At 40.3% G+C, this 24921-nt stretch overlaps 1 protein-coding gene across 2 annotated transcripts in view; it reads right to left on the reverse strand.

The window, feature by feature from the left end:
• The window catches only part of LOC149222641 (appr-1-p processing enzyme family protein), a 244138-nt gene that overhangs the window by 190542 nt on the left and 28675 nt on the right, over positions 1 to 24921 (reverse strand). For both annotated transcript variants that reach the window (XM_089385538.1, XM_089385537.1), the window contains exons 2-6: positions 13837 to 13914; positions 13604 to 13659; positions 13317 to 13436; positions 13128 to 13198; positions 12938 to 13031 (exon numbers count right to left, since the gene is read on the reverse strand). In XM_089385538.1, coding sequence (XP_089241664.1) covers positions 12938 to 13031; positions 13128 to 13198; positions 13317 to 13436; positions 13604 to 13659; positions 13837 to 13914 — 419 coding nt within the window. The remainder of the gene's footprint in view (positions 1 to 12937; positions 13032 to 13127; positions 13199 to 13316; positions 13437 to 13603; positions 13660 to 13836; positions 13915 to 24921) is intronic.

A 24921-nucleotide genomic window follows, 5' to 3' on the forward strand; every position in this document is an offset into this window, starting at 1 on the left:
TCATCATGTTGCATGCATCATGTTTCATCTCATCATACTGCATCCATCATGTTGCATAGCTGTTAGATAACTAAGCCCTTCAAGGGCTGCAGACCACCTACGAGAGTCCCTCCTAATCCACACTGCCACCCACACTCAATGCATACTGCAATACTCCCATGGAACATCATTAGCTGCTTGCAATGGCTTGCAGCCTAGCAAAGCAACTAGTTGTAGCTCAGAGAATCTTCCAACAGGCCAAGTCAAATAATGAATTCATGGCTATTCATGACCTTAGTACTATGTTGTCACCTTCAGCGATTGTGGCTCATTTAGGGCTCCTTAACAACATCTTGAGGCCTCTCCCTGATGAATGTAATGACAGGGCCTTCTTCTAGCTATGAGACAGAACCTTACAAGCTATGGAGAGGTCACTTTTGGACAGCGTTTAGATGTCCTGGCTCTTGTGCGGATAAGTGCTACACTTAATAGCGTATTAAGGCTTCCTTTGAACAGCATATTAAGGACCCTCAAGGACTGAGTACAAGCTGCATTTGAAACCTTCTTTCTATGCGGAATTAGACATCGATTGAAAGCCAACTCTATGATTGTGGTTAGGGCTTGTACTGACTGCGGTTAGGGCACATAAAAACCCTCCTTAAACGACGACCTAGTCTCTTTAAAGATTGTGGCTAGAAGACCTCTCCTAGGACTGCGTAGGAGCCTCCTCTAGAACAGCATAGGTGTCTTTCTTTCATCCTCCATGACTGCATCTATACGGTTGGCTTCACTGACTGAAAGTAGGGCTCTCCATGGCAGCGTTAAGGGATTGTGTATTAGGTTTCCCTTTATTGCAGATTAGGGCATCATTAGGCTAGCATATTAGACTTCTTTCATGGCTGCTTGTAAGACTCCTCCATGACTGCATTGAGGTCTTTCTTTCATGAATGCTACGATAGCGTCGGAGCTTCTCCATTAGGGCGCATAAGGCCAAGAGCACTCCCTCTAGATCTCTCCTTCATCAAAACCCAAAACAGAAATGAAGAGAGATCACAAGAGTGTGTGTGTAAATGACTTGAAGACCACCTCTATTTATAGTGAAACGTTGAGGACAGGTGGGGACATTTGGTTGTTGGCCAACCTTGATGAAATGTCACATAGCACAAATAAATTCATATCTCCATGAATACATGTTGAAATCGAATGATCTTTAGATCAATCCTACACCTCTCGACGAGAGGAATCCAAGAAAAATATCAGCTGCCATAAATAAGTAGACCCACGTGGAGTTTGGCCCTTGTTTCCTATTTTAATACTTCCTCTCAACTAGGGAGAACTCCATCTGCTAATTCATCTGCCAGTCCGTACTATCTATGTCATCAAGGCAATGTCATGCACTGCTCTGCTCTGTTGAACTATGAAGAAGAAGAAGTGATCGAGAATGTATCATATCGTTCTCTACTAACCCGAAGTCATTCCCATATAAAGAGAGTGTCTCATACCACTCTTACTGACCCGAAGTCAGTTCCAATAAAGAGAGTGTGTCATACCACTCTTACTGATCAAAGATCAGTTCCAAATAGAGTGTATCATACCACTCTTACTGATCCAAAATCAGTTCCAAAAGAGAGTGAGTTATATCACTCTTACTGACCCGAAGTCAGCTCCAATTGATCCCAAATCAATATCATCCTAGCATTGCGAGTACGGTAGTAACACGATGCGTCCATCGATACTACTATGGTCCCTATCCACATTTCCCTACTCATTGACCAGATGAGAGGTACTTCCCATGAGTCCCAGACTGCATGGGTAGGATGTCTCAGCAGGAGAAGGATGAACCACTCATCCTGCCTACATGTCGCCAAGGGTATCCCAGGGGAAGGCTGAACCACTAACCCTATGATTGTGTCTCGGCAGGAGAAGGATGAACCACTCATCCTGCCTACATAGCAAACCACTAGGGGAAGGCTAAACCACTCACCCTATGGTTGCTCATCGCTCCAAGAAGTACCCCAAGCCCCTCGGAGCTCCTAGAGCTCAATGTCCATATCATACAAGGCGTTTAGGAGAGAGTCTCTCCACGACTCCTAGTCGTTATCGGAAAGTCAAGAATTTGACCTTTCCCAGGGGCTTCATCTAAATATTGGTGACCTGCACATCAGTGCCAGAGTGATGGAGCCTTCTTGCTCCCCATTGCACCATATCCCAAATAAAGTGTTACCTAATGTCTAAATGCTCAGAGTGATCATAGAACATGGGATTCTTCAACAATAGAATCCCCCTCTGTTTGTCACAGAATATCACGATGGTATCTAGCATGTGTCCAAGAAGCTCACAGAAGACCTTCCACAACCAGACAACTTCACAAGAGGCCATACTCACAGCTATGTATCTGGCCTCATCGGTGCCCAAAACAACCGACTTTTGCTTCCTGCTCATCCAGGATATCGAAGCAGAACCCAAAGAGAACCAACACCCATAAGTGCTCTTGCGAACCTCCACACTTCCTGCCTAATCAACATCATAATGATCATGCAACTTCACATTTCCGGCAGTGTATCTCAATCCATGAGAGATTGTGCCCTGAAGATATCTCAAATTATTCTTGGCACCAATCCATTGAGGCTCAACCATATATGAGCTCAACATGCTAACTGCAAAACACATATCCGGATGAGAGTTCACCAAGAACATCAATGCTAGTATGAGTTTATGAAACTCAGAGGCATTTTCCAAATCAGGTCTGGCATCACTACCGCATAACTTCTTAAAGTTAGGCTTCATCGAGGTAGTCACGGTCTTGTAGTTCACCATTCCAAATCTGGAATCCAACTCCGTCGTACTTTTGTAAATGAGAGGGTCTGCACCTGTCAGAAAGAGGTCATCCTCATAAGGTACCAGCATGAGAAGTCTATCATCCACAACCTTAAAGCAATGGTTTGGATCAGCGTCACTCCTAGTGAATCTCAGCTTCATCAGATAGTTATCAATCCTCTCTTACCAAGCACGGGGTGCTTGCTTCAAGCCATAGAGAGCTTTATTCAACGTGCATACATGAGATTCCTGGACATGAATCTCAACCCCCTCGGGTTGACCCACATCTTTGGTCTTGTTATAACAAGAGGGGAGTAGTCCCCTTGTAAGATTTCCTTTGGTACATCCCAGACGTGTACCTTCATGCTCTTCTTTGAATTCAAGCATCCTGTCAGTGTGTCACCATTTGTCTTACATCGGGTAGGGCCCCACAATGAAGATGGGCAAACCTCTGGTGCCATAGAATAGGTGACACACGACATGGTCTCCATTGGACTTCCTGCAACTTTGATACAAATTGCCAACCCTGAACCCATGATTAAAAGCATCTTTTAAAATTCTTTTTCCAAACATGTACCTTTCCATCGATGAATGCCACCTTGAAACCTTTGACTTCCATTGTCGAAATGGACACCAGGTTCTTCTTGAGATCAGGTACATAAAGAACTTGTAAATGAATCGTGCTACCCTCATTCAATTGAAGGGTAGCATTCCCTACATCCTTTCCGAGATAGGTAGCATCAATTCCAAGGATAATCTCCAAGATTGTTTACTTCTCTGTTATATTAGAGAGTGCTTCCTTGAATCTAGTGAAGTGCCTTGAGGGACCACTATCAATTTTCCCAACAAGTCCGATGGAGAGGGCCGACATACGATAATACTTAGGAACAACATTTGATTCTTCATACCAGGAGTTCCTTGCTTTCCATGAAGAGTCAGTCATTTCCTTGATGACCTGCATTCCTCTTATTCCTTTGCCATTGTACCTGTCAATCCTTTGATCATTGAAGATGCCCCTTGAATGATTGTTATCATCATCAAGTGATGTGTCCCTTCTATTCGAACACTTCCTCGCATAATGGCCAAACTTATTGCACGCAAGGCATCTACCTTTCCTTCCATCCTTAGATCCGAACTTCCCATTGAAGTTTCAAGTGACCTTTAGGTAGGCCACCAGATGCTTCCATTGCGCCACTCTGATAATCTTCTTTGCTTCGACTTCACCCTTGGTGAATTTGAAGTGGGATGAGGAACCCATTGAGCCTTTTGACCTTGTCCAACTGTCTTCGATGATTGCTCTTTCACTCTTGCTTGGGCTTTTGTCTTCACCTCAATGTTGATACCATGTTAATTTTAGGTATGTTCTATGCTTATAGCACAATTGATTTCAATTTTTCATATTATCCCAATGATAATATTCAAATTAGCAATCACATCAGCATGATAGTAAAGCGCAGATAGAACATAAACATAAATTGCAGAAAACAAGCCAAGACAAGAGGACACAAGATGTGGCACCAGCTAGGGACAAACCCCAATGTGGGGAAACCCTTGATCAATTCTTCTTATATTCTTCAATAGTTCAGCAGAGAGAGATAGTACATATACATCAGAAGTCAACACTTTGACTTGTCAAAATAAGAGCAGAGATCTTCACCATGAAGATGACATAAAGAGGTTGCAGATCTGAGGACATGGACTGCAGTTCTGAACTCGGGTGAAGGCAAACATTCTTCCAAGGTGATTCCATCACCATGCTGCATCTCATCATCATCCATCACCATGCATCTCATCATGTTGCACCCATCATGCTACATCTCATCATGCTGCATCCATCATGCTGCATAGCTGTTAGATAACTAAGCCCTTCAAGTCATCCATCATGCTGCATCTCATCATGCTGCATCCATCATGCTGCATAGCTGTTAGATAACTAAGCCCTTCAAGGGCTGCAGACCACCTAGGAGAGTCCCTCCTAATCCACGCTGCCACCCACACTCAATGCATACTGCAATACCCCCATGGAACAGCCTTAGCTGCTTGCTTTGGCTTGCAGCCTAGAAAAGCAGCCAGTTGTAGCTTATAGAATCTTCCAACAGGCCTAGTCAAATCATGAATTCATGGCTATTCATGACCTTGATACTACGCTGTCACCTACAGCGATTCTGGCTGCATTTAGGGCTCCTTAACAACATCTTGAGGCCTCTCCCTGATGACTGTAATGATAGGGCCTTCTTCTAGCTATGAGACAGAACCTTACAAGCTGTGGAGAGGTCACTTCTGGACAGCGTTTAAGCTTACTTGACAGCGGCTAGATGTCCTGGCTCTTGTGCGGATAAGTGCTGCACTTAACAGCGTATTGGAGCTTCTCTTAACAGCGTATTAAGGCTTCCTTTGAACAGCGTATTAAGGACCCTCAAGGACTGTGTACAAGCTGCATTTGAAACCTCCTTTCTCTGCGGAATTAGACAGCGTTTGAGAGCCAACTCTATGACTGTGGCTAGGGCTTGTACTGACTGCGGTTAGGGCACATAAAAACCCTCCTTAAACTGCGGCCTAGTCTCTTTAAAGATTGCGGATAGAAGACCTCTCCTAGGACTGCGTAGGAGCCTCCTTTAGAACAGCATAGGTGTCTTTCTTTCATCCTCCATGACTGCGTCTATAGGGCTGGCTTCATTGACTGTAATTAGGGCTCTCCATGGCAGCGTTAAGAGACTGTGTATTAGACTTCCCTTTATTGCGGATTAGGGCATCATTAGGCTAGCGTATTAGACTTCTTTCATGGCTGCTTGTAAGACTCCTCCATGACTGCGTTGAGGTCTTTCTTTCATGAATGCTAGGGCAGCATTAGAGCTTCTCCATTAGGGCAGCATAGAGCCAAGGGCACTCCCTCTAGATCTCTCCTTCATCAAAACCCAAAACAGAAATGAAGAGAGATCACAAGAGTGTGTGTGAAAATGACTTGAAGGCCACCTCTATTTATAGTAAAACGTTGAGGACAGGTGGGGGCAATTTGGTTGCTGACTGACCTTGACAAATTGTCACATAACACAAATATATTTATATCTCCATGAATACATGTCGGAATCAGATTATCTTTAGATCAATCCTACTCCTCTCAACAAGAGTAATCCAAGAAAAATATCAGCTGCCATAAATAAGTAGACCCACATGGATTTTGGCCCTAGTTGCCAATTTTAACATTTATGCACATCATTGTGGTATGCTGATAATTTCTTTGCTGACATATATGATTTGAAAGACGTTTGTGGCAGTGGACAAATGGAAATGTTTTTGGAGCTCTGCAGAATTCCATTTATCTATATGCATGATTTCTCTCAAGATGAAATCAATTTAGCAGCACAAAATTCAGATGAGTTCAGGGTTGATGATGTGGTTGTGCCGAAGATTGATCCATCCATCTTTCAGGGGAGTGGTGGAAGTTGTAAGCAAACATATTCAAGATTACAGTCATCTCAAAAGAGGGAGGAAGCTGAAGTCTTTCTTGGTGAGGAGTTGGTCTTCTTGCAGTCTCAAGGCATTGGAATATATTTAATGAGCGAACAACAAGAAGCCCAGCAGATTTTGGAGTTAATTCAGGAGCTTAAACAATGGAAATAATGTCTGTAAGAGCTCTTCAGTGCTAAATGTTCTTCCTCTTAATAGAATTTGCAATGTAGAAGACTTGTATACTGATCACAAAAATACAAGTCCAATAGGAAGTAATTGTTTTCAGTCGATTGTTAAAGATTGCACATTATAGAATGAAGATGAAGCCAATTTAACATCAAGAATAACAGATATTGATGGCACAATGACTATAAATAACATTGGCATAGACAGCGGTGGGAAAGACGGAGCTAAAAAGAAGATTAGAACAAAAGAAGTTGTTAGGCATAAGTCGTTTATGAATGGCATTGAGGCGTCCTAGGAGCAAATGTTTCTGAAAGTAGCAGGAAGTAATACAGAGAACACTGCTTGCCTTGCTCACGAGTCATAATGACAATAAAGCACCTGGAAATATGGAAGAAAATGCCACTTGTAATGATGATAAAGCAGAAGATAGTGGGCTTCATATGGACAATGTAACCAATAGCACTATGTTTCCATCTGTTGCTAAATAGCCATTTGTCCCTCAGTTGAAAAGGAAATTCACATGACTAACTACAGAAGTTGAGTTGCAGGAGTTTTTCAAAAATATAGGTGGGGAGTGGGCATCTAAAATGATGAAGCGAAAGATTGTAGACGCTGAAGACTTTGGCAAAGGATTCCCTAAAGGCTGGAAGCTTTTACTGGGTGTTCGAAAGAAATATGGGTTGTTCATCATTGAATGTCATAAATACATATGTCCTGATGGGCTGCAATTTGTTTCATGTCAAGAAGTTTCTTCATATTTCCTTTCAAATTCTCATCTTTCTGCTACTAGGGATGTAGCTGCACCAGAGACTCCCTGTCATACAGATTCAGATAATGGTCATCAAAATGTGCTAGTTGGCATGCCCAAAGAGAATACAGTTGGGGTGGATCAATTGATGAAGCAATATGGGGGTGACACAATCTTAACGGGCTTGTCAAACATGGGAAAAGAGACAGAACAACAGTCTATCGAGTTCAATAGTTCTGCTGAGACTGGAACTGGGAAACAAAAAACATGGGAAGAGAACAGATCTGTGGAGGTAGTAGATGATTTGGCAGGACCAAAACACTTTGTTACAGTTTGTGGCAGAACCCAGATCCTGTCCACATCAGGTGCTAGAACAGATTGACAATCCGCGGTACACCTGCTCCAAATCAACATAATCTTGACGGCATAAAGTGTGTGGCACTTCGTCTTCCTTCTTCCGGCACTTTGTTCTTCTTTCAACTGTTGATAGACCTTGTTGCACTTACTCTAAAAGAGATACCTTTTGATGAGTCCTTTTTCTTGTGATGATTCCTACCTTCTTCTTGACCAAATGAGCTCCTTCTTCAAGGTGTCGGTGCAGACTTGATATGACTGTCCTGCAGCCCTAAATTCTTGTACGTGTGGTGGTTTACTTGTTGTGGCCTCTTTTCTTCCTCGCTTGAGTGCCCTTCCTCTTCGCTTGATTGGGAGGCCTTATAGGCCTTGTTTGCTAGCTCAAAATAGAGAGATATGTCACTGTGGGTTTCTGCTGTTATGACCGCAGGCAGACCCTTCCTTTCTCGCACACGTGGCTGTGTTAACCCTAGAAAAACAGTCCCTTCCACCTCGGCTTCTTACTCTTTCCTTCGCTGCCCTAGAAGACCTCTTCTTCATTCTTTTCTTAGCCTCTTCTCTTCTCGGATTTCAGAGCTCTTGATTGGCGTTCTAATGGAGTGGACAGCCTCTATTTATAGAGGACTGTCCCTCCTTTTAGGCCAACATGTTAACTGTTTGTAGGCCGACTTGTTATGCCAACTTCGGAAGTTTTCTTTTGTGGTGTAACATGCTTGAAGGAGCTTCTTTGATGGTGCCTTTGCATAGGAGGAGACTTGACTTTGCTTGGAGGTATTCTCTTGACCCTTTGCATAGGAGGAGACTTGACTTTGCTTGCAGGTATTCTCTTGACCTATAGCACTTTAATATGTGCTAGACCTATTTCAATGAGCAAGAAACTCATTGACATATATTATATATTTCTTTTTCTTGAATAAGCACAAATATCAAAAGTACATTTATGAAGACCGAACCTAGTTACATTTCCCTCAACAACATGGCCTTGTGAAACTAACACCAATTCTCGCAGGCCCCATCGACATCATCAATCAATATCCCAACCTAATAAACAAATGAGATATCCCATGCCCTAGTGGCGATCAACCCCTTCAAGGCAACAATGCAATACACATACTAGTTCTTCCATTAGGTCCTCCTTTGAACAAACTACTATTCTAATCTTTCTCCACTGGATTGTGGATATTAGGAGTGTTAGCACTCACAAACCCTAATACATTGGCATTTTGGGCTCTCCAAATTTTGGACCAATGCACACTGTATGTCCTTTTTCTTAGATCTTCTCTCCTCTTCCAAAGATCAATCCACATGTTTTAACTTGGATCAAGTGAAAAATAATTGTGACCACTGCAACTGAACTTACTAAATTAACTGACAATTTCACAAGCAAAACTAAAGGTTTAACCACCAAAGCAGTGATTCTCATTCATTTCTATCCATTAACATGCAAAGTCTTGCAGAAAAGGAATAATCGTCTCTTATAATGGTGAAATATTGAGCCATTAGATCTATTGTAGCAACCAGCAAGGAAAAACCATAGTTTTTAAAACTGGCCAGTTTGAATCAGTAATCGGTCAAATAGGGTTGAATAATGAATCAGGACAAAAATCCAGATGTAGGGCCGGTATGTACTAGTTAGGTACCAATCCGACCAGTTTGGTACTAATCCGCCTGGTCAAATGTCACATGCGTGGGGGAGTCCAGAACCCTGAGTGACAGTTTTTCAAGTGGTTTTGAAGGAATCCAAGGGTTGTTTAGCTACCAAAATAGCCCCCCTTGGCTATAAAACCAATTGAACCCCTCCTAAACCCTAAACCTAAACAAAAAACCTAACACAACCATAGCAATGTTGGCATTAATAGTAATGTTAAATTCTTAAAGTAAAAGGATGAAAAAGAAAGATAAAGGAATCTTTCCTTTTCATCCTTTTTCTTTAAGAATTTAACATTACAATTAATTGTTTCATGATGTTTGAGAGTGGTTGCAATCTCATTGGATTTCATATGCAGAAAGTAGAATTTTAGATCCCATTCAAAATCCAACAGCCTTAACAATTTTCAGGATTTCAAGATTTGGGGGATTGCAACATTTCCATTTGATTCTATCATGTATGAGGGTATGGGATTGGCATTTAATTAAGTGCATGAAGCCCTTTATGTACCTTGATGTTGGTGGTATTGATTGTTGAACTCCTTTGATGTTGGTGGTATTAATTGTTGAACTCCTTTGCCATGGCCTTAACAAAAATGTACCCTTCACTCAAAGCAAAATAATTGGTTAGGCATGCCAACTTTTTCTACCATATTATAAGGTTGAGGAGATGAACCCTTCACTCAAACCAAAATCATTGGTTAGGCATGTTAAGCTTTTCCAATTTCTACCATATTATAAGGTTGAGGAATCCAAGTTTAAAGACTTTGAGCTAGATGATGTTTATGTAGCTCTTGTTGATGATCCCATTTCTAGTAGTGGTGAATCAATGATGAGTTTGATGAGTGATCATGTTGATCAATGATTTGTAGTAGGCCAATGGCCCAATAACTTGTAGCATTGTTTTTTGACTCTAGAGGCCACTTAGAGCTTCATTGATTATGTATTTTGTTGTTGATATGTATTGCACTCTATGCCATTTCGATATATTCACCATTACATGGTACATAGATGAGCAAACTTTACATATTTTGTCCCTAATGGCTTGGAATCATGTTTTGAAATCTTAACAATATTTTTTCATTAAAAATCAATTATTTTATGTATTTTTTTCAAATCCAGTTCATTGAATCTAGTTCGATCCAATTTGATCTGGTTCTCGATCGAATCCTAGTTAGATAGGTGGTTGATTCAAAACCCAGCTCCAATTTTTAAAACTTTGGGAAAAACTATGTTTCATGGCGCTACTTCAACCATGCCAAAAGCCAAAATCACAAAGGTGTTGGGTGGTAAGCAGAAACAAGAGTGGATGCTAAAGTTTTGAGCAATTTCTCAATGTTAAGCCAGAATGGCAAATGAATAGCCAGAAAATTCTTCTCAAGTGACAAGAATTAGGGCACATAACATAGCTTCCATTACTAACCATGAACTAAGACCTCAACACAAACGTCATGGGATTGACTACAACAAATGAGAGAAATTTTCATGAGCCAACCCCAAAAGCTATAATAGGCCTTTGTAACTCATGTGCCTATGCAATCATAGGTCTCTATGTGAAACCCCTTGTTGTGCTCTAATGCCTTGATGTGCAAACAATAGTGTAACATGGATATGTTTGCCCAACCCTTGGGTACACATTCCAAACAAAGACTCCATACGAGGAACCCTAGGTACATACAAGGTATACCAGTGGATATGCTAGAGTACCCAACATTTGTCTCCCTACATTTGGGTATGCATAAAGATACCTTGTGTCATCAAGGGATGTCTATAAGTATCCACTAATGACACCTTTTTAACGATTAGAACATATATTACAAAAGCACTAAAACCTAATTACCGGTTTCCTACCTTTTTCTACTTGATCCCATTTACCCTCCTATAATCTATAAACCCTAAACAAACACAAAAAGAAATCAAAATAATCATTTGCTAGAGTTGGGCCATCAATTAGATGTTGTAGGGCAAACGTTTGGTTTTGAGTAGTGGTTTGGTCACTAAAAACTCATAACAATAGTGTATTGCAATATGTTTCCATTAGACACAACACTGAACAATCATTGGTGCGTACCATCATTCATGTATCAAACAAGGTTTTATTATTAATGATTATTTTTAGAAGTTTAAAACTTTGAACATTGAAATATTTTAAATGCACTTGAATGCACTATGTGCATATGTAGGTAAGGATCATCATCAAGCTCGTGATCGTGTCAAAAGACTATGATTGGTCAGATAGCCAAGAAATTCTTCTCAAGTGACAAGAATTAGAGCACACAATATAGCTTCCATTGCCAACCATGAACTAAGACCTCGCCACAGACTTCATGGGATTGACTACAGCTAATGAGAGAAATTTTCATGAGCCAACCCCAACAGCTACAATAGACCCTTCTAACTCATGTACCTATGCAATCGAAGGTCTTTATGAGAAACCCCTTGTCATGTCCTAATGTCTTGATGTACAAACAACAGTGTAACATGGACATGTATGCCCAACCCTTGGATACGCATTCCAAACAAATACTCCATGCTAGGGACACTAGTTACATACAAGGTATACTAGTGGATATGCTAGAGTACCCAACATTTTTCTCCTTGCATTTGGGTATGCACAAAGATACCTTGTGCCATCACAAGGTGTCTATAAGTATACACTGATGACAACCTTTTTAAGGATTACAATTTACAACATATATTATAAAAGCACTAAAACCTAATTACTAGTTTCCCCTTGATCCCATTTACCCTCCTATAATCTATAAACCCTAAACAAACACAAAAAGAAATCAAAATAATCATTTGCTAGTGTTGGGCCATCAATTAGATGTTATAGGGCAAACACTTGGTTTTGAGCAGTGGTTCGGCCGCTAAAAACTCATAACAACAGTGGATATGCAATGTGTTTCCATTAGACACAACACTGGACAATCATTGTTCTGTACCATCATTCATGTATAAATCAAGCTTTTATTATTGATTATTTTTAGAAGTTTAAAACTTTGAACATTAAAATATTTTAAATGCATGTGAATGCACTAAGTGCATATGTAGGTAAGAATCATCAGCAAGCTCACAATCATGTCAAAAGCCTAGAATTGGTAATTATGTTTTCCCCCTTGACACAACCACCTCATATGTAATAACTTTAGGGGAGAGCAATAATCAATAGACCTAAAGGTGATTGCCTTCATAAGAGGGAATTTTAACATTTGATTAGGTCTGATGAACTGCAATCAAGGCTTCAGAGATGTGATGGCTAACTAGTGACCTGAAAGTGGGGCATGGTTCTATGCTCATAGAGCTTTGTTGCAAGAAGAGTATGAAATATTTGATTGTTGACCAATTTCTAACCAAATTGCAAGACTTGAGACTGTATGTACAAATGTGCCACAGTACTCCACTGCCATATGAATATCGACAATTTGACTACCAACTGATCCTTGATGGAGTTGTGGAATGCATGAAACATTGCCCTAAGATAAGGATATAGCTAATGTTTTCTGTGATAAAAAATAATGATCCCGTAAGTCATACTGAAGATGTTTCCCTCCCCCATCAGAATGAAGCTGATAGGGTGCATACAGCATAATCTAAAATAGAAAAAGAAGGAACCAACTAAAAATAATGTCTAAAACACATGGACATAGAAAAAAAAGGACTCCAGATGGATACCAGGCACACACATAAAAACAACAACTTGTGATTGAAATCATCAAAGAATAAACTGAAGACAAATTCCAGAGCCAATATTACCTCTTATATATTTCTGTATCCGATGCTGTACTAGTGCAGAAAACAACAGCAGCAAATTTGTCCTTGTGTTTCTCTAGAAACCTTCGCACAGTTCCTGCCAACCAAGGCAAATTGAGCCCATAAATAAGGTAAAACAAAAATCCAACATACCAGAAAATGCATATCAACTGGAAATGTTTAAACTACTCACTTATAGCAACATGTGCCGCTGGCTCCCGTGGATAGTTTTTGGCTTCAGTGTAAATACAACCCATAGCAATACTGCACTATGACAATAAGCATTAGAATCTATTAAACAATCTGTTCATACAACAGTTTAGGTTATGGATGAAGAATGTTCATACAACAATTGAAGACAAGATTTTCCTGATATACCAACCTCTGTAGCCCATGCTCAATCAAAACCTCAAGGCAAGCTCGGTAGCAATGACTCAGTGCATTTTCTGCAGCAGTATGGTATTTTAAAGCATATTTTGGACCAACTGTGTGTATCACTCTCCTGCAACGGTACAAGTCATGTTGAAAGTTGTACAATATCAGCAAAGGGCAAGTATTAGCCATTTCTACGCCATGCGGGCACAGATACTCTACTAAAAGCCATTACTGTGCATAAATATGAAAAGACTTCCAATATGAGGAAACTCAGGTTTTCAACAGTAATATTACCTAGCAGGTAGATCATATGCATTGGTGACTTTAGCTGTCCCTGTCCGACAGCCACCCTGAGAAATTATACAAGATACACATCATGAGAATTAAAACTGCAATGAGAGAGAGCGCAAGAATCTGGGGACTCAGAAAATTATAAATGTTGAAGATGAATCCAAAGAGGTCCAGCTGGCCCAAACCAGTCTGACTGTGAACATCCCAGCCTCATCTAAAATGGTATGCAGGCTTACCAGTGTTGAGCACTCTTCTGCAAGGCCTGGACCAGCAGCTTCATGTAAACCTGGGCTGCTGTGCATCTCATCCAAATTCTGACAGTACATCAAAAATCAACTCAAAATATCAAACCAGCAACTTCATAAACCCACATTGAATACCTCTCAGCGTAACAACATTCTGAGCCAGTAAACACTTCGGATCCAACACATCAATGACAACCGTAATCCTCTCAGTTTTTAAAAATCTATTCGGCTGACTACTTTAACGAAATAAAAAACAGACCATAGAGAGAATAAAATACCAACAAGACAAAAGAACTTTGTAATGTATTCATTGTAAGAAATAGAAAAACGCAGCATCTACCATTCAAATAGACCAACATTAGGCAGAATATGTTAATATCAGTATTATTTATGTTGAAAAATCAATACATGTAAGAGTTAGGGTTTGATTCCTCTTTTCTTGACAATTACTTGTGATTTATGTTGGTTTCTTTTACTTCTTTAATATGTTATCTTTCATAAAGCAATTACCAAAATAAAATGTATGAAGATCACGAGAACAAGGAACACGAGATGTAGGCACTCAGCCAGGACAAAACCCCTATCAAGGGGAAAACCCAGTCAAACTCTTCCACTAGTAGATTCAAATCAACATGAGACAATCCAAGACCCTTTTGACCTAGACAAAGACCTCCTCCAATCACCAAGTCAGCCCTTCTTAAAATTTGGGTACCAAAGGACAAGTGGTTCCCTAAGGCTTTGATCTTTGACCTAGGGAAAAGTGTCCAAAATTATTTTTTACTTTTCTCCTAAAAAGATTTTATAAGTGGTAAAGTTACATTCTAATTTTAAAATGACTTTATAAGTGATAAAGTTACATTCTAATTTAAAGGTGACTTTATTAAAGTCAATGAAGAATCAGAAAGTAAAAAAGTGACTATGGAAATAAAAGGCTAAGTGGGTCTTTATTTTAGCGGGTGAGTTAAAAAATAGAAAGTGAAAATTAAATGCACATTTATTCTCATCCCTAGATCTAAATGAATCTCAGCAATTAGATCTTAGGGTAACCCAAAAGGTCATTTAGAAAATAAAAGGAGAAGAGAAGAGGAAAAGATCATTCATTCTTTCATGAGCATTTGAGAGAAAGAGAATAGGGAGCAAGGAGAAAAAATTTGAGCAGTGAAGAATTAAAAGAGAGCAGAAAAAATACATTTCAGCAAATCTAGATAGCAGCATTTATTGGCAAACATTCCAAGGCAAAACTGTACAGCAGGAGAAAGGCATAGAAATCGAGGAAGAGGGACAGCACAAAAATCGAGAAAGAGGGACAATAGAAAGAGCAACGAATTTTGAGGCAGATTTGGGCACAAATTTCGAGGCAATCGTACTGCTGAAATCCGTACAGTTCATACAATCCATACAGCAAGTTTTGGGCACATTTTTCGAGGCAGGCCATACAACATTTAATGTTGTTTTTATTGCTGTAAAGGGAAAGACAAACCCATGGTAGCTTCTACAGAGATAGAGAGCTTCTCAGAGAGCTTTGATCGGGAGTTGTTCATAGCTTATCAGGCCACTAGTGCAGGATCACCTGTCATACAGGTTCAGAGGGAGTGTGCATTCCTCGCTACTAGTAGAACATCTTCTAACATTTGGTATGTTGACAGTGGCGCTTCCCGCCACATGACAGGAGTCAGAGAGTACTTTCAGAACTTTCAGAGGGTGACACTGATATGGAGGTAGTACTTGACGATGACAGCATTGTTAGAGCAGTCGGTGTGAACATTAACATTTGATAGGGACCCAAAACTCCCTGAAAGTGTCAAATGTTCTATATTGCCTGGAATGAAGAAGAACCTGATATCCGTCTCGGCACTTGAGGACAGAGGTATGATGTGTTGTTCAGGAGAGGGAAGGTGCTTATATATCCTAGGGGAACTCCAGCTTCTTCAGCTAGAGAGATTGTTGTGCGCCATGCCAAGGTGTACAAGTTCTCATTCCAGCCCCTGATGGCATTGAATATCAGAACCTGAGACAGGACCACAGCAGATCTAGCAGTTCGGAGTTGTGTGAGATTTGGCACCGCAGGATGGGGCACATGTATCATGGGGCCTTGAGTACATTGCGGGAGATCACCACTGGTGTGTCAGATTTCAGTTCTGATCAACTTGATGTATGCAGAGGATGTGCTATGGGGAAGTTTCCCAGATCCCCTTTTCCCAGCAGTGACAGCAGAACAACCGAGATCCTAGACTTGATTCATACCGATGTGAGTGGTCGGATGTCTCGACTCTCATGTATCCTTGAGTGGCTATCAGCACTATGTTTTATTCATTAATGACCACTCCAGGAAGGCCTGGATTTATTTCTTGAAGACCAAGAGTGAGGTCTTCAAGCGGTTTCAAGAGTTCAAAGCTCTTGTGGAGACCCAGACAGGTAGGAAGATCAAGGTCCTCAGGTCGGACAATGGAAGGGAGTATACCCTTGGTGAGTTTGTTGATTTTTGTGTTGATGCAGGAATTAGAAGGGAGTTCACAGATCCTTACTACCCCCCAGCAGAATGGGGTTGCGAAGAGGAAGAACAGATCCATTGCAGGGGCTGCCAAAGCCATGCTTCATGATCAGGGTTTACCTTTATTTTTGTGGGCAGAGGCCTGCAGCACTGTTGTGTACTTGCAGAACAAGAGTCCACATCGTGCCTTGGGGAATGTGACTCCGGAGGAGAATTTTCTAGGAAGAAGCCTGATGTTGGGCACTTTTGTATCTTTGGGTGCCTTACATATTCTTATGTCCCCAAGGAGAATAGGACCAAGCTAGAGCCCACTGCAGACAAGGGCATCTTTGTGGGTTATAGCGAAACCTCCAAAGCTTATGGGATTTATATTCTTGCGTAGAGGAAAGTGGTTGTCAGGCAAGATGTGAAGTTCGAGGAGGAGAGAGCTTTCAGGAGGTCACCGGAGTAGTATCCGGAGTCACTAGACCCTCAGGAGCAACTGAGTCAGTCACAGGGATCCTGTGGTCAGGGATCAGGAGGTACATCGATTACAGTGTCAGGTCCATCAGTGAGAAGTGGCTCTCAGAGTCAGGGGGGTTTTTTTGGGCAACATGCAAGGTAGTCCTCATGGCAGTTCACAGGGTAGTCCACTAATGGACAGTTCGCACAGTACTTCAGCTTCTACAAGCACAGATTCAGGCATGAGGTCAGTTGGCAGGCCTTCAGGAGTTCAAGCTTCTGATGATGATGAGGATTCTTTCACTCTCGTGGGAGAAGTATGCTCAGGGAAGAGGAAGCCCAAGTGGCTTCAAGATACCTTGCGCGAGGCCACATCAATTGCTGGCCAAAGAGACCAGTTAGAGAGAGTAAGCCACCTGAGCGGTTATGTAGTTACATGGCATTGGTAACAAGCATTGTTGACTCCAAGCCTTCTAGTTATGAGGAGGCAGCCCAGCCAGCAAGTCTGGAGAGATGCCATGATGGAGGAGTATTCTTCTATTATGAAGAACGATGTTTGGGAGGTAGTGTTGAGGCTTAAGGTAAATAAGTGTTTACTTCCATAAAGCATGTTGCAGATGGCAGCATCGAGAAGTTCAAAGCTCGATTTGTGGCGAGAGGGTTCTCACAGGTAGAGGGAGTTGACTATGAGGAGACCTTCGCTCCCGTAGCTCGGTATACATCTATTCGCTTCATTATATCGATTGCAGCATAGATGGGTTGGAAGATCCACCAGATGGATGTGAAGACCGCATTTTTCAATGGCTTCATTCAGGAGGAGGTTTATATTGAGCCGCCGCAGGGCTTTGAGGTGCATGGGAAGGAGTCCCATGTATGTAGATTGAAAAAGGCACTCTATGGCCTGAAGCAAGCTCCTAGAGCTTAGTACTCGAGGATTGATACATACTTGTAGCAGTTGGGTTTCACAAAGAGTGAGGCTGATCCGAACCTATACTTCATTGTGGTGGGTGAGGAGCCTCTCATTCTGGTGTTGTATGTTGATGACTTGATCATCACTGGTGCAGAGAGACTCATTGAGGGCTGCAAGAGAGATCTTGCTTCAGAGTTTGAGATGAAGGATAGGCTTGATGCATTATTTTCTGGGATTGGAGGTGTGGCAGGAGGAGGGGCATTTCTTCCCGGGACAAGGGAAGTACATTGTGGATATTCTTAGCAGATTTCATATGAAGGACTGCAAACCCATGTCTACACTTATGATCACTAACTGGAAGAAGCTTCACGCTTCTGATTTCGAGTTGGTGGATCCTACTCTATACAGACAATTGATTGGTTGTTTGATGTATTTGATCAACACTCAACCAGATATATGTTTTGCAGTTAACACTATGAGTCAGTTCATGTGTGAGCCCAGGAGAGTGCACTAGGTGGCTGCAAAACACATTCTTCATTACTTGCAGGGGATTATGGATTTTGGTCTGGATTATAGACAGGGTGATGGAGTGAGACTGGCAGGGTACACGGATTCAGATTGGGCAGGTTGTGCTTCAGATAGGAAGAGTACTTCCAGGTGTTGTTTTGGGTTGGGTTCGGCAGTTGTGTCGTGGATCAGCCGGAAACAACAGTCAATTGCATTGAGCTCAGCTGAGGCAGAGTATATGGCTGCTAGTTTGGCTAGTTGTGAGGCCATATGGCTTCACAAGATGTTGTTTGGTCTATTTGGTCAGGGATTGAGACCTTCAGTAATTTACTGTGATAATCAGAGTTGCATAAAACTCACGAAGAATCCAGTTTTTCATGACAGGTCAAAGCATATTGAGATCAAGTATCACTTCATTAGAGACTATGTCCAAAAGGGAGTTGTCAAGCTTGAGTACATTTCCACAAATGAGCAGGTAGCGGACATTTTCACCAAAGCCTTACCACGGGGCAAGCATGTCTATTCACAGACAAGATAGGAGTGGTGAGGAACACTTTCCTCAGTAAGAGAGAGTGTAAAAATTTGGGTACCAAAGGACAAGTGGTTTCCAAAGGCTTTGATCTTTGGCCTAGGGAAAAGTGTCCAAATTTATTTTTTACTTTTCTCCTAAAGTGACTTTATAAGTGGTAAAGTCAATTTAATTTAAAAGTGACTTTATAAGTGGTAAAGTTACATTTTAATTTAAAAGTGACTTTATAAGTGGTAAAGTTACATTCTAATTTAAAGGTGACATTATTAAAGTCAATGAAGAATTAGAAAGTGAAAAAGTGACTATGGAAATAAAAGGCTAAGTGGGTCTTTATTTAAGTGGGTGAGTTAAAAAATAGAAAGTGAGAATTAAATGCACATTTATTCTCATCCCTAGATCTAAATGAATTTCAGCCATTAGATCTTAGGGTAACCCAAAAGGTCATTTAGAGAATAAAAGGAGAAGAGAAGAGGAAAAGATCATTCATTCTTTCATGAGCATTTGAGAGAGAGAAGAGAGAGCAAGGAGAAAATTTCTGAGCAGTGAGGAAGTGAAGGAGAGCAACAAGATTACATTTTAGCGAATCTGGGCAGCAGTGTTTATTGGCACACATCCCAAGGCAAAACCGTACAGCAGGAGAAAGGCACAAAAATCGAGGAAGAGGGACAGCAGCAAGGGCATGAATTTTGAGGTAGATTTGGGCACAAATTTCGGGGCAATCATACTACTAAAATTCGTATGGTTTGTACAGTCTATACAGCAAGTCTTGAGCACATTTTTCGAGGCATGTCGTACAGCATTTAATGTTGTTTATTGTTGTAAAAAAAATTTGTTTTGGTTGTTTGCTGATTGGCACGATTTTCGAGGTGGAGTTCAATCACAGAAATCGAGATAAGTTGTAATTTGAGGTTGTTGGAATTTTCACTGTGTATTTTAGTTTCTCTGTAAAATCATTTTCAGATATAAAGAAGAGCTCTCAAACTGGTTTTCCCAAAGAGTTGTAGGGGGGTTTTCCAGATTGACCAAAAATCACTGTGTAATTTTCTGTGTGGGGCTGTCATAATTTTGTTGTGTTTTCTTTCTGCAATTTCAGCATTTGTGAAATCTCTATATTTGTGTTTTCATAAAATATTTTCATTTCAAGATTTTAGAATTTTTTATCATGCTTGGATTTAAAACTAAATGCATGGAGTGATAAGGAAAATTGATAACCGGATTGGGGGTTGAAATTCTTCAACCCTTCCTTCAAGTAGATGATCTCAGCCAAACTCTCCAAGTGTCAGCTTCTTAGATGCAACTTCAATCCTGAATTTCAACCACCAACTACAAAATTTTGGACCTGCAGTAATTTCAGAAATTTCGGCCCTAGCTACTAGCCCAAAAACCCTAAAAACTTTGCACATGTGAGAGAGAGATGCCCCAAACTTCAATTTCGCTTCTTCCTTCAATTAGGTCTTCTTCAACTGCGATTCGCTCTCTTTTTCGTCCTTTTTCTCTTGTAGATCGAACTTGTGAGTGTGTGCTTCCAAATGAGTCGAGTTGCCTCTATTTATACTGCTTCTGTTGGGTCGAATAGTCCTAATCCAAGCCGACTTCATCAGGACAGGGCCGACTTGGTGAGGAGGTGACAAATGACACTTTTGACTCAAAAATAAATTATTTTACATGATATAAATGCCCAAAAAGGGTCTAATAAATGTGATAATGACTCTCTTGACTCTTGACAAAACCGTGAAGCCTTCAATGGAAGCTTTGCCTCGAAAATAAATAAAAGAGCATGAAACCCATGCTTCAAAAATATATTTTTCCTTTATAATAAAATTTCTTTTTCTTTTTCTTTTCTTTTCACAAATACAATTATGAAGATCAACACTAGTTGCATTCTTCAACACTCCCTCTTAACGAGGGAAGTATTCATAATTACATATATGCATAGGTACATGGAAGATCTCAAAATGATATGATTTATGAAGAGTAACAGCACACACAGTGCTATAGATTAGATACTTGACCAAGGTATCTAATCAAGTGGGACTAAGGTGTGTACCAAGCTTTAGCCAATCTAGGTACCATCAAGCTTTAGCTCTAACACCAACCCAGGGATCTAGGCGTGTATCCAAGGTCGGAAATCCAAGACCAATGCCACCCTCCCTACTTCAGGATTCTAGACATCATCACAGGCCAACCAAATGTCCTCCCAAGCATCTTGCCACCCCAAGATGCTTGATCTCTCCCTATCTACTAAATCTGTAATATCAACCAATCCAAGCATGCTTCTAAAATATTCGAACTTCTTATTTGGAAGAGACTTTGTCAACACATCAGCTACCTGTTCATCTGTCAGAATATATTGTAGCTTCACGACCCCATCCTGCACCAAACTTCTAATGTAGTGGTACTTGTTATTGATATGCTTTGTCCTGGCATGAAACACAGGGTCTTCAGACATCTTGATGTTGCTTTGATTATCACAATTTATCATTGTAGGATCCAGTGGCCCTCCAAACAAATCTGACAAGAGTTTTCTTAACCAAACTGCTTATTTTCCTACTTCACATGCAGCAACATATTCGACTTCAGCACTACTTAAAGCAACAAGATCTTGTTTTCTACTCATCCACGAAATCATTGCAGATCCCAAACTAAAACAGCCACCAGTAGTACTTCTTCCATCTATCTCACTACCACCCCAATCAGAGTCAGTAAAACCTGTCAGTTTAACTTCCTTTCCATCATACTTCAGGTAGTGATGAATTGTTCCATGTAGGTATCTCAAAATGTGCTTGGCAATTATCCAATGGTCATGATGAGGCTCCAACTGAAATTGACTAAGAACGTTCACAACAAAACATATATCAGGTCTCGTGTTTACCAAGTACATCAAAGAGCCCACCAACTTACAATAACTTGTAGGATCAGTGAGACTAGAGTCAGAGCTTCTCAACTTCTTTAAATTTGTGATCATGGGAGTAGTCATAGGCTTGGAATCCATCATACTGAACTTTTGTAACATCTTGATTATATACTTTCCTTGACCAAGATATATCTCACCAGGTTTCTGCCAAACTTCCAAGCCCAAATAGTAGTGCATGAGTCCCAGATCTTTCATTTCAAATTCAGCTGCCAGCAACTTCTTACATTCTAGAATTTTGCACTCCACACCTGTAATAAATAAATCATCCACATATAAAAGTATAATAATTGGTTCATTCTTCACTATCTTGATGTAGAGGTTTGCATCAGCAAAACTTTGACAAAGCCAATCCTTAAAAGATAGGAATCCATCTTGTGTACCAATCCTTAGGAGCTTGCATCAAGCTATATAGAGTTTTCTTTAGTCTACAAACATGAGTTTCCTTGCTACTTATCTCAAAGCCTTTCGGTTGTTCAATATATACTTCTTCATCAATGGTTCCATTTAGAAAGGTTGTTTTAACATCCATTTGATGTATATTCCATCCCATAGTTGTAACTAGCGAAACCAAAGATCTAATAGTAGTGTACCTGGCAATGGGAGCAAAGGTTTCTTCATAATCTATTCCTTCCTTTTGAGAAACCCCTTGCAACAAATCTCGCATTGTATTTGTCTATGCTTCCATCAACGGCATGTTTGATGTTGTAAATCCATTTAGAAGTGACAAGTTTGTCACTAGGTCTAGGAATAATTTCCCAAACCCCATTCTTCATGATAGATTGATATTCTTCCTGCATTGCTTTCTCTTGTTCTTCTTGATGAACGGCTTCTTCAAAGGTAGTTGGTTTTGCTTCGATTAACTTCATCATGTATGTTGCATACCCTGAGTATATTTTTGGTCTTTTGCTTTCTCTAAAAGTTCCTTTTGCTCCTCCATGTCTTTCGGCATCTTCAAGTGTAGCTCTTAACCAATTTGGCCTCTTCTTTATTTCGGGAATAATTGTAGGTTGAATAAGTTCACTTGGTCCTCCTTCCTCTAGGTTTGTAGGTGACTTGTCATGATGCTCTTCTTCTTCAAATAGTGGTACATCTTCTTCATCGAATTCGATAGGTATATCCTTGGATCTTTTGTAGGCATGATTTTCATCAAATATAACATCTCTGCTAACTTCAATTCTTCTTTTTTCTTTGATGTAGATTCTATAAGCTTTTGATAAAAGGTTCTAACCAACGAAAATACCTTTTATACTTGTAGAGTCTAACTTCTTTCACTTGTCTTTTGGAACATGAATGTATGCAAGACATCCAAAGATTCGGAGATGGTCTACACATGGATTTTTCCCTGCGAATGCTTCTTTTGGTGTCATATTATCAAGGATTTTATGAGGACTTCTATTTTGTATGTACATTGTTGTCATGGTTGCTTCTCTCCGTAGAAATTTTGGTAGTCTTGATCAAATATCATAGTCCTTATGCCTTCTTCAATGGTTCTATTCTTCTTTTTTGCTACTCCATTATGTTCGGAGTTGTAGGGAACAATGAGCTCTCTCTTAATGCTTGCTTCTTTGCAATATGCTATAAGTTCTTTTGAAGTGTATTCACCTCCATTGTTGAATCTCAGAGCTTTTATCTTTCTTTCGATCAAGGTCTCAACTTCAGATCTAAACTCCTTGAACTTCTCAAATAATTCATCCTTTGTCTTGAGAAGATAGAGCCATGTCTTTCTAGAGTGATCATCAATGAAGGTCACATAATATTGGTGGCCTCCAAGAGATTTATTAGACATGGGCCCACATACATCAGAATGAATGAGGTCTAATATCTCCTTAGACCTTGTATCACTGCTTGTAAAGGGTTTCTTAGTATTCTTTCCCAAGGCACATCCCTTGCATACTCCTTCATGGTCCTCCTTGATGTTGGGGATGCCCTTCACCATTTGACTTAGAGAGGGTATTATCTTGTAGTGAATATGTCCATATCTTCTATGCCAAAGTTCGATGGGACTAATTTCCATATGAACAAGGGCTTGAGGAGATGGAGTTATAACTCTATATAATCTTCCTTCATGAATCCCAATAACCCTTGCCTTTTCAAAACTAGAATCCTTTCCCCAAACCAAAACTTTACCATCTACAAAAGCAACTCTATCTCCTTTATCTTCTAAACAAGAAATGGAAAGTAAATTCTTTTTCAAACCTGGGACATAGAGGATGTTGTTGAGGTGTAGCTTTGCTCCACTTTCTAGCTTCAATGATGTAGATCCAAGGCCCTTGACTGCATAGTTGTTGTTGTCTCCAAGCTCCACTGCATGTGATGATGATCCTTTTGATAGAGTATGAAGTTGTCCACTTTCTCCTATCATGTGTCTTGAGGCTCCACTATCAATAATCCATGCATTGTCATCATCAAGTGTACTTGTAAGTGCAACCAAGAATCCTCCACTCTTGACTTTCCTAGATAGATTGTAGATGATCCTTCCAACCAAGCTTCCTGCAATTTTCATGAGATTGAGTCCCATCTTCAAATAACTTGCCATTGAGAGTGATCTTTTCTTCCAAGATTGCTTTTCTTTCCTTCACCTTAGCTCTAAAACCATGTTAAGAAATCAATGCATGTAGGAATTATGGTTTGATTCCTCTTTTCTTGATAATTACTTGTGATTTATGTTGGCTTCTTTTACTTATTTATTATTTGATGGATCTTTTACTTATTTATTATTTTATCTCCATCAGGCATTTACCAAATTAAAATGTATGAAGATCATGAAAACAAGGAACACAAGATATAGGCACTCAGCCAGGCAAAATCCCTATCAAAGGAAAACCTAGTCAAACTCTTCCACTAGTAGATTCAAATCAAAATGAGACAATCCAAGACCTTTTTGACCTAGACAAAGACCTCCTCCAATCACCAAGTCAGCCCTTCCTTCAAGTAGATGATCTCAACCAAAGTCTCCAAGTGTCAGCTTCTTAGATGCAGCTTCAATCTAGAATTTCGGCCCCCCAACTATAGAATTTCGGACTTGCAGTAACTTCAGAAATTTCGGCCCCAACTACTAGCCTAGAAACCCTAAAAAATTTGCACGTGTAAGAGAGATGCTCCAAACTTTGATTTTGCTTCTTCCTTCAATTAGGTCTTCTTCTCCTGCAATTTGCTCTCTTTTTCGTCCTCTTTCTCTTGTAGATCGAAATTGTGAGTGTGTGCTTCCAAATGAGTCGAGTTGCCTCTATTTATATACTTCTGTTGGAGTCGAATAGTCAAAATCCAAGCCAACTTCATCAGGA

The sequence above is a fragment of the Pinus tabuliformis genome, chromosome Q (assembly GCF_031772625.1).
Source record: "Pinus tabuliformis cultivar Carrire ecotype Pingquan chromosome Q, CPIR1, whole genome shotgun sequence".
In the NCBI taxonomy this organism is placed as follows: Eukaryota; Viridiplantae; Streptophyta; class Pinopsida; order Pinales; family Pinaceae; genus Pinus; species Pinus tabuliformis.